General features: G+C 42.9%; 1 protein-coding gene across 1 annotated transcript; it reads right to left on the reverse strand.

Annotated features, from left to right (window-relative positions):
- Window positions 1-3,641: 3,641 nt before the first annotated feature.
- On the reverse strand, window positions 3,642-6,894 carry fezf2 (FEZ family zinc finger 2). The gene is made up of 4 exons (XM_036559744.1): window positions 5,917-6,894; window positions 5,099-5,233; window positions 4,735-4,867; window positions 3,642-3,901 (listed from the first exon to the last, which is right to left on the reverse strand). Exons 1-4 carry the CDS (start codon window positions 6,892-6,894, stop codon window positions 3,642-3,644), a joined length of 1,506 nt encoding a protein of 501 aa, XP_036415637.1.
- Window positions 6,895-10,899: the final 4,005 nt, after the last annotated feature.

Consider the following 10,899-nt stretch of genomic DNA (forward strand, 5'->3'; position numbering starts at 1 on the left):
GGAGAGAATGGGTGAAAGAGTAAGTGGGTGAGAGATGGAGAGAATAGATGAGTGAAAAAGTAAATGGATGAGGGACAGAATGAGCAAGTGAGAGGCAACAGGTGAATGAGTGAGAGGGAGAACATGTATGGGTGAGAGATGGAGAGAATGAACAAGTGAGAGAGGTAACGGGTGAATGAGTGAGAGGGAGAAAATGAATGGGTGAATGGCTGAGCGGGAGAAAGTGAACCGATGAATGGGTAAATGGGTGAGAGAGGGAGAGAATGAAGAGTTGAAAGAGTAAACGGATAGTAGAGATGTGAGTAAATAAAAGATAGTAGAGAGTGAATAAAGAAAAGAATGAACAGGTGAGGGAGAGATTGAATAAGTGTAAAAATGAATAGGTGAGAGAGTTAATGAATGAATGGATAAAAGGGTTATTTTATTCTTCTTTTTTAGATGATATATATATCTATCATCTAAAAAAGAAGAATAAAATAACCCTTTTATCTATTCATTCATTCATTCATTCATTCACTCATATATATATATATATATATATATATCAAACATAACTTTCAAATAAATGTAAAATGTGCTTTCATTTCATTTAAAATCTGTTTGCTGAAAGTCTTGAGTTGTATGTGATCCGTGTGCTAACGGTGACCCCTCTCTCTCTTCCTATCTCTCTCTCTTACACACACACACACACACACACATCTGATGGCAAGACAAAATTTGAATTTTTTTATATCACGCATTTCCTATCTCTCTGTAAACCCGTCCCACCGCTCTGTCCAGACTCGCTGATTTCAAATTCTCTTTTAACGATTCTGAATGTCTTAAACTGTTAAACTGTGCATGATCAGTTTTCTAATGACGAGCTCTCAATCCATCACCCGGCTGATGGAGTCTCTCTTTGCATAAACATGACTTAAATGAAGGGTCGGTTTAATAAGCGCCCATTTGACTTGGCGGGGGAGGGCGGGGCTGTGAAGGGTAATGTCAGTGTTTAGACAGCTCAGTTCTGCAATATCACACACGTTTGTACTGGAATTTGGTCCTCCTTCTTTTCGCGGCTCATAGTCGTTCATTTCTACATAAGTAGGATGTTTTTGCTGTCTAGGAATAAAGTATGTTGCCCAAAAATTAGTTACACTATAACCTACTTCGTAAAAGATGAGAACTGAGTGCTGCATTACTGCATTGTCGTTCAACATGTCTGTTGAAATATAATATAATTTTTATGCTCATGTATGTATTTTATTGTATTGTCCAGACGCAACAGATGATCAGCGAGGGAACCTATTGGTGAGGGGAAAAAAGAATTGTGCTACATCTTTATGTCACAAACAGGATAATTGATAATTACAATTTAGTAATTTACGTACAGCCCCCCACCTTCCCCCCAGCGTTTAATTAACACCGTCAGTGTTTATATAAGTCCAGTTGGACAAAAATGGACCCTCAGTATCATTCCAGAGATTTTGCTCTACGACCAGAAATCAGTAACGTATCTGATCTGAAGCCTTTCTATGTAGTACAACTTAACTATAAAATTGTGAAAAGACACATTTATGAACCCAACATCAGGCGACGTAAATTACGTATTTTTGATTACACGTCATTTTCATACTTTTATTCACAAATAAATTGGATTTTTGTTCTGTTAAAAATCAGCACTGCTGTGACCAGAAGACTAAATATAGATTGATTAATTAGATATTCGCTTTTAAGCCGTATAGTTTGATCCATTTGAAAATTTTCAGGCATAAATGTAACATGAGAACTAAAGGAAATTCATAAATTCATATTCACATTAATGGGTTACAATCCTAACTTGACGGAGAATTCCACTGATTTTTTTCTACATTATTAAACCATTAAGTTATAAACGGTCTGTAAAAAAAAGATGTAAATGTCTGATGTGAAATTCTCCGTTTTAGAGAAACCGACTCAAATTCGTTCACAGTGGTTTTGATAGGAACCAGACGTCTGAAGGGTTTAATGCCTCTAAAAGCTCTCTCACTGAAAGTTGCTACATGAAATGCTTATGAATACACTGTCTGTTGTCTGAGACACTGTTCTACGGTAGTTTTGAGAGACACGCATGGTCTATTACAAAATTTTAAATACGGTCATGGCGGAGAGGTACACGCGGGGGGTGGTAAGAACAAAATAGCTCCCGAAGAAAACTTATGTTTCCAGATTTTCTACTGTTTGGGCATCATAAACATCGCTAGAAGACACATGGCGGTTCATTGGTCGTTTGGATAGTGGCCTAAATAAAACGTTAATGTTGTAGACATCACGGCTTGTGGTTGAGTCAGTAAGTTTCTCTATAAATGAACCATTTCAGATCAAACCACTCTGAATGACTGTTTACATCTCAACGATTTTTTTATGCAGAAATTTTGAAAATGCGGTGGAATTCCCCTTTATAGTCCCCAAACTCGAGGGTGTGAAGAGTTTAGCGCGCAGAAGTAAAACACGCTCCGTCTGTCCAAACACAGCTCCACAATCTCATCCATCTTTCTGTCTTACTTTCTTTTCGTTTATTTTTTTTTATATTAGTCCTCCTCGCTCTAATCGTGGCGCGGGGATTGGGGCTCACGCGCCTTCATTTCGGCAGAACGAGCTTCCCGGAGCCGCGCTCGGAATGGATTAGTGTTTATTAAAGCTGGAGACGGTGAGGAAAGGCGCAGTCCGAGCTCCTTATTAGCGCGACGGGATGCACGGTAGCTAACCACCCCACACACACACTCCCCAACACACACACACCCACTCCCAGCATACACACACATCCACCCCTGGGGCTCTTTAGCTGATTAGCGCGCGGGGGCTTGGAGAGGCCACCGGTTTCTGGCTCATCGTTTCTTCATAAAAAATAAAAATTATTTCGAGTCGAGTGTTTTGCGGCCGCGAGAGTGGAAAACGCGCTCTTTGCGCTTCACTTAAGCTGCGCCATTACGGGGTTAACGACGTCTGTTCCGGCGGGCCCCGAGCGCAGCGCAGTAATGACTTTTCTCTCCGCCGCTTTGATAGAATTAGCGGGAGAGAGCCGCGAGCACGTAGCTCAAATAAACGCGCGTGGAAATCTCGGCGAACGCGGCGGAGTAGATTGTGAAAATGACTGCCTGCATCTCCAACCTGAGTTAGCCTCATTAATGCACCTGCGCAGCTTTGCTCAGCAGATTAGCACAAGATATATATGACCAGGCTGCGCCAAACGAGATCACTCTTAAAGACGAGTGCAAAATGTTCAATACCAGTTCACGATCATTTACGATTACAGAAATACTGGTCAGAGAGTTTCGGAAACAAATGGGTTCTGACTGAATTTAAGATCTTGGAGAGTCTCAAAACTGGGTTCATAGTTTGTTTATTTTCAACAATTTCGTTTTGTTTTTTTTTATAATCGTTCCAGTAGGAATCACATTACAAAGTTCAGGACCGATATGCTAAAACATTTCACGAGACCTTATTCCAGGCTAACATGTATAAAAAATAGATGCTTTTCAGGTAAAAACTTTTTTAAATAATATTTTATTCGGATTTATGTACAGTGTCACTGTGCAGTGAGTCAGTCCAGCTCCGGTCGTTTCGATCAGAGAGATTGTTTTTAGTCCTTTACAGCAGAAACCTGAAGTTGCATCACTCGCTCAGGTCCGGGCTGCCCCGGAGGGCTCGTGGGCCACCGGAGCCGCGCAGGCGCCGCTCTCGTGCAGCTTGCGCACGTGCTTCTTGAGGTCGAAGTTGCGGCAGAAGCCTTTGCCGCAGGTGGCGCAGGTGAAGGGCTTCTTGTCATTGTGCGTGTGCATGTGGAAAGTGAGGTTGTAGATCTGGTGGAAGGCTTTACTGCAGATTGAGCATTTGAACTGCTTCTCGCCGCTGTGCGTCAGCTTGTGATTCTTGTAGTTCCCTATGACAGAGAAAAACGGCGAGAAAAAGTGAATAATAATAATAATAATAATAATAATAATAATAATAATAATAATAATAATTGTTATAAGTACAAAAAGGACAAAGGGGCTTCAACACTACGTTCTTGAACCCACAATAAATAAATAAAAAAACCTAACAAATACAGTTATGTGCTTGGACCCCTAATGATAATTATAATCGCCATTATGTTTCAGCGTTAGAGAGGCTCCTTCACTCTCTTTCTCCGTAAAGGTCAGTAGTTGACAATTAAGTTAGATTTAAGAAAAAAGGAGGTTTCATCTCCGAGCAGGCTGAAGTCAAAGAGTTGTCAAACTTTATCAAACTCAGCCTCCCCAACAGCCCCAAACTGTCGGATTATGAGAGAGAGAGAGAGAGAGAGAGAGAGAGGGTGAAAAGAAGGAGAGAGAGAGAAAGAAGGAAGAGAGAGAGAAAAAAGAAGGAGAGAGAGAGAGAGAGAGAGAGAGAGAGAGAGAGAGAGAGAGAGAGAAGAGAGGGGGTGCGCACTGACCCGTGGGCAAATGTGGAAATCTTTTAGGGATAGTTAGTTAGTGCAAAGTGACAATCCATATTTGCGCTGATGTTTGGAAGCTCGCGCCCACTCGCAGTCTGATTAAGCAGAAGTGAGAGCCCCCCAGAGTTACAAACCTAACACAAACAATTCCCATATTCTCATATTTTATCTTATTTTTATTTTTTAAGTTTATTTGAATTCGATTCGTGTATTCATTATTATTATTATTATTATTATTATTATTATTTTGCAAACCGAGCTGTAAGCAGTAAAGTGAGCGGACTGCTCTGTAAACTCACCTTTTTGGTGAAACCCTTTTCCGCAGAATTCACAGACGAACGGTTTGTATCCGGCGTGTATCCGCACGTGTGTGTTTAGCGTGGAGCTCCTGTTGAAAGCTTTCCCGCACTGGTTACATTTATGAGGCTTTTCCTGTGGAAAGATTTATTAGGGATTATTTGATACAAATATAATAAGCGCGATATTCTTCAAAAATACATTTGAAAAACTTTAATGTTTTATTAAGGCAAATAGAGCAGAACCCCGTTTTAAATATTTTATTATCATGAAATAAAGCGCCGCTCGATTCGCTCGAGCGACTGCAAATACATATAAACAGCTCGCTCATGAAAGGACTCTGATGGAGTGCGAGCTGCTACTCACTTGTGTGTGGATGATTTTGTGTCTGCACAGCGTGCTCGCCTGGCGGAAACCTTTCCCACACACTTTACACACGAACGGTCTGGCGCCCGTGTGCACCGGCATGTGGCGGGTCAGGTTATAGTGCGCGTTAAACACCTGCGGAACAGCACGAGCTGAGTTAGAGAGGAGTGAACACTGATTATGTGCAACAACAACAACATGAAAAAAACACCGAGGTACAGAAAAACACGCAATGCTGAAAATGTTACAAAAGCAGAGCCATTAAAAATATGAATTAATAAAATGCATTGCAAAAATTGTAGAATAATTTAGTAATTTTAGTTTTGTTTTTAGTTTTTAATTTAGTAATAATTTACTTAATATTCATGAATTGTGCAAAAAAAATAATGTGCATTGCATTTATAAAAATGTGTATTTATTTTAGTAAAAAAAGCAAAACAGCTGTATTGATTTAGCAAAGAAATAAAATGATTTGATGTAATAGGAAAAAAGTATTAATACTAAAATTGTATTAATTTAGTAGAAATCTCTGTTGATCATTGGTTTAGTACAAATGAATTAATATAGTAAACATGCATTATTTTAATAACAATTGCCACTTAAAGAAACTAATTTTTTGCCTATTTTTATTTTTTAAATTTATTTTGATGAAACGCTGACAGCCTCGTGTCCAGCTCCGTCTAACCCCCCAAAACTACAAACTTTTAAACATTTTAAACACGATTCCCACTAAAAATCCCTCAAACGTTCCACATTCCCCTAAAACTTCCCACGCGCCCTTTAAAACTCTCCACAAACTCCCAAAGAAACTCGCTTACCTTCCCGCACACTTCGCACGTGAAGCTCTTCGGCTTTCCGTCTGCTGCGCAGCTATTGGCTTTGCCGTTCGCGTGCGCCTTCACCGCTCCGCTCCTGTCCGCCGCCGCGGCCGCCGCGCTGTGGTTCTCCTTTACCACGTGGTCGAGCTGCCCGGGCAGCCTCTCCTTGTGCGGGTGCTGCGGTGTAGGCAGCCTGTCGAGCTTGGCGCTCTCGAGCAGCAGCAGCGTGTGCTGCGCTCCTGCGGCCGCGTGAGAGTGCGCGCGCGCGTGCGGCCCTACCGCCGCCGCTGCCGCCGCAGAGGAAGAAAACAAGCGTCCATTCAGCAGCTCGCTCGGGTGGCACGGGGAGTCCAAGCAGCCGAAGTAGTAGAGCGGCGCGGCAGCAGCGGCGGCGGCCACGGCCCGGTGAATCACCTGCGGCTTGATTACGCGGCTCCGAGGCGCCGCATCTGCGCCACTTCCCCCGCCGCAGACGCCGCAGAAGGCGGCCCGACACGCGGCCGCCGACGCGCAGAGCGCTGCCCCTCTGAACCCGGCTCTCCACAGTTCGGCGTAGTTCATGAGCGCGGCGGCCTGGTGGAGGTCGTAGGTGAAAGGCGGCTGCGCCGGGAGCGCGCGAGGGCCCTGCGCGCCACCGCTCCCTCCGCTGCCACTTCCTCCTCTAGGTCCCGACGGTTTGATGGACATGATCCGGTCAATGGAGAAGGCCAGCGGTTTGGGACTCGCGCCGCCACCGCCGACGCCGCTGCTGCCGCCGTCCAGTCGCGCGCAGGACGTGGCCGTCGTCTCCAGAGGCAAAGAGCTCGCCATGGCCACCGGACTCCAGCCGGGCCCTTCTCTCCTCCTCCACCTCCTCTTTCTCCTCCTCCTCCTGCTCCTCTTCTCCTCCTTCCTCCTCCCGCTGCTGCTCGCGCTGCTCCTGCTGCTGTCGCTGTCTCTGTCGCTGCTCTCCGTGGCCGAGTGTCCCGGGACGCGCATCAGTTTAATACGCGCGCGCTCCCTCCACTGTCCCAGCCGCAGCCGCTGCCTTCTCCCATTTGCATTCAAAAGGCGTCCGGGGGAGGCAGATTAATGCTCATTAAGCAGCGCGCGCTGGAAATTAACAGCACATTACAGAGCTCGTTAAGCAGAGAAGAAGAACGCGCACCGAATCAAACCACTTCGCTAAAGTGATGCAGTCAAATCTGCGCATGAGTCAAATCTATTACACCAACACACTCCTAACTTTGCCCATAACTGCTTTGATGTAATGTGGAAATCAATGATGAGTGAATCTAACAAATACAGCGCATTTACTCTGTTTTCAGTGCTGCAGTTTTACCTTGTGGATTTCCCTCCCAAAGCAGGAGCACCATGTGTTCATGAATGACTGCGCAGCTCTGCACTTCTGTCACATTATCCAGGCATGCTTCTCCTCCTCCTCGTGATCCTCTTCTCGTACTCCTCCTCCTCCTGTTCCTCCTCAGCAGCGCGCGCTCTGATCTCTGACAGTGAGCTCGTTGAGCTGAGGGTGTCTGCGCTCTTCCTCTCCGCTTATACCGCCCATTTATACGCGGCCACGGGGGTGGACATGCATCACACATATTACACATATTACACTTTATTAGAGAGGCTGCTTGCCCCCAAATCTCGCGGCCCTGACCGACAGCACGCGCTCACGCTTCATGTTTAATAACGTAAGTGCACAAACTAATATGAACTAACACACACACACACATGTATGTATATATATATATATATATATATATATATATATATATATATATATACACACACACATATGATTTCGTGCAAAGCATTATATAAATTTAATATACGCTACATTTATGTACCTTTTTTGCTGTATTGCGTGCCTTTATTCGTTTTGTTCACATTTGAATTAGGATTTAAACTGAAACGATTATTTTGAATGAACGAAATAAATTCCAGCTTAATTATTTAATTGGCCTTGGATTTGGAAAATAACCGAATTATGTATGAACTGGATTTTGTCGTTTTTTTCTTTTCCTTTTTTTTACTCTTCCCACGTCAGGAGAGCCTTTTTTCCCTCTATTTCCCCTCGTTTCGTTTCAGATTTACTGAGCCTGGTGGAGGCTGAGGTGAACAATGAGGATTTGGGGATCTCTTCCACTAGTTTCAGTTTTCATTGCCCGTCTCTAATCCTTGTCGTTTTAAAACGGCGTTTCCACGCTGCTCGCTGCTTACGCTGTTTGGATAATGGAGAAGGTCCCGTTTCCACCTGTTTTAAAGAGCAGATTGAGAGAGCAGAGCCTCCCTCGGATCCTATTAAACGTTTTTCCTCCTCCACCTATTCACACCAACCTATTTTTTTCCTTCTTCTTCTCCAGCGCGATTCAGAGCTCAGGCTTCGGAGGAGGAAAAAAAGCAGCTCTTTCACTTTTAGCCACTAAAGCGCTGCGTGGAACCTGGTTTTGTGTTTTTCTGGAATAAAGGGCCGGATTAAAGGAGGGAAGAAAAGCCTTCGCCTGGCCAGAGGTGCAGCAGCGAATGAAAAGAGCCTCTCTAAAAGTTTGCTGGAATCCAGAGTTTTGCGGCGCTTTGCTACAATGACCAGTCGGACCTCTCGGCTTTCTGCACAGGGCCCTGCTTGAGCTCATTTGTTTGCAGACGATTTCACCTGAGACTCACAACAAATTATTACCCCCCCAAAAAAGTTCAAAAAGATCTTTACCAGTTCAGAACCACCGCGCTTTTCCAGGCTGATTGTCTTTATTGGGTCTGAAAAGTTGCTCATCCGGCGTCTTGGATTAAACGCGTTCTCGTTTTATGTAAAATATCAATTTTAAAAAATCGATTTCGTAAGTCAGTCCGCTGCGTTTATGACTGGGTGTATTGTACGCATCTCAGTCTTTAAGTATGAATTAAATGAGACTCATTTCTGAACTCTGAAAACTGCTTTATTTATAATCCGAATAAAAAACAAGTAAGCAAATTAGGTATATAAATAAATAATCAAGTTAACCGCAGAGCAGTATGTCATCGGTACCAGCTTGTTTTCGAATGAGTAAGCAAGTAAATAAATAAGTAAATAAATAAATAAAAATGTAGACTATGTGTCCTCCGTATTTCCACCAAGTAAAAATGAACTGAACGAATAAAGTTCAAAGCAGATTAAATATTTAATTTATTGTTTAAAAAGGCATAGTAATGTACCCTTTCCATCGTGTTTCTAAAATCAGATAGATAGATAGATAGATAGATAGATAGATAGACAGATTTGTAGAAGGCGGTCCTATGTGTCATTAAACATGTCCCTCATTGTTTCTAATGAATGAATGAGTGAATGAATAACCCCCCCGTGTTTTTTAACTGAGTAAAGTGGCTGTCCGTACTCGGTGCTTGCGCCCCCCCAAATATGCAGATGCTGTTCCCCTCAGCGGAGTTTATTCAGACCCCATTAGCGGCTCCTCCACACAATAAACATTTGATCCCGTTGCTGTAAACCCGGTGTTAACGCGGCCAAGCAGCTTACAGCCACATTTACACCACAATACAGCCCGTTTACTTAGAAAAACCTATAGAGAGAGGAGACTCCGCAGCCTTTCTTTTCATTAGCCATAGCCTACCAGTGTTAACCAGCGCTCCCCCGTTTAAACCTTTATAATTACTTCATAGGGTTAAGATAAATTGGCTGTTTATCTTATCCAGCCTGTCAAAGTTATCTGTTTACTCGTTTTTCAGCATATAGATTCATAGACTGAATATATAGATATATAACCTAGACCAGTCTGTTTACTTTATCCATATAAAAGTGCCATATATAAACAGTGTTAGTCTATGATATATAGAATATCAATAGTGCGAATGAAACTGATAGGCTGCTGTACATTAGTCTTAGTATTATCGTCAAACTGTTCTTTTCAGCCGGTGAGAATTTACTGAAATACCACAACGCTGGCTACATAACGGCGCATGCGTGTTGAGAGCTCGAGCTCGCACCCTACCCCACCTCTCCGCGCGCTCTGCGGGGTAAAGGGGGGCATTTACTGCGTGACCTGCCACCCACGATTGGCCTCTTAACGCCAAAAGTTTAGCGCAGTGCTCGGCCTGTCAGCTCCGCTTAGCGCTGGAGCGGAGCAGAGAGCAGACACCAGCTCACACACACTCAGCCCCACATCATCTGCTCTGCTCTCATAGCCGACTTCGAACTTAAAAGGCTTTCCACATCTCCAGAGACAACATCCCCTCACACATTAGTGTTCACTGATATGGTCTTACCTGCCAAAACAAGCTTGATTTATATTTGCAGTTTGAATATGAATCTGCATGAAGTGTGAATTTGTGTCCAGCTGCATAAGGAAGGTTTTTATAAGGATCTCCTGGGCAGTGTTGGGGAAGCTATTTGAAACTAGCTTTGCAAGCTGCCAATTACTTCACCCTGGAAGAAGTTAGGCCTAGGGAGAAATCAAATTGGTTAACTAAATCTAAAGTAGTTTGTGAAAAAATGATCAAATTGACACATGTGAGAGAAATCACAACAAATATAAAATTATAACAAATATTAATATATAATACAAAAAAGTCATATGCCAAAACTGCACAATTGAGTTTATTGCAAAAAAGTGCCCACTTCACAGGTCATACATAGGAAAAAACAAAAACAAAAACAAAAAAAAACAAAAACAAAAAAAACAAAACACTTTTTTTGGGGAAATGCAAGGAATATTTGTAGTTATAGTAGTTAACTAAATGAACTACACAAAAATGGCAAAAAGGTTATTTAACTACCTGAGTCACTGAATGTAGTTGAACTACCAGCAAGCTACAGCAGAGTGCTGCTAAACTGCTAGTTTACTAGAGTAGTTCACTACTTCCCAACACTGAGCATGCAGTGCCCAAACATAGTGTCCTGGGGGCCAAAAAAGCAGTGTTTGTGGTGGGTCAACGACCAAAGACAGAACAAATAATACAAAAATAAATAAGAAATAAAGAAGGTAGGTGCACTCTTAAAAAGATGGTTCT

The sequence above is a fragment of the Colossoma macropomum genome, unplaced genomic scaffold (assembly GCF_904425465.1).
Source record: "Colossoma macropomum unplaced genomic scaffold, Colossoma_macropomum, whole genome shotgun sequence".
Lineage (NCBI taxonomy): Eukaryota > Metazoa > Chordata > Actinopteri > Characiformes > Serrasalmidae > Colossoma > Colossoma macropomum.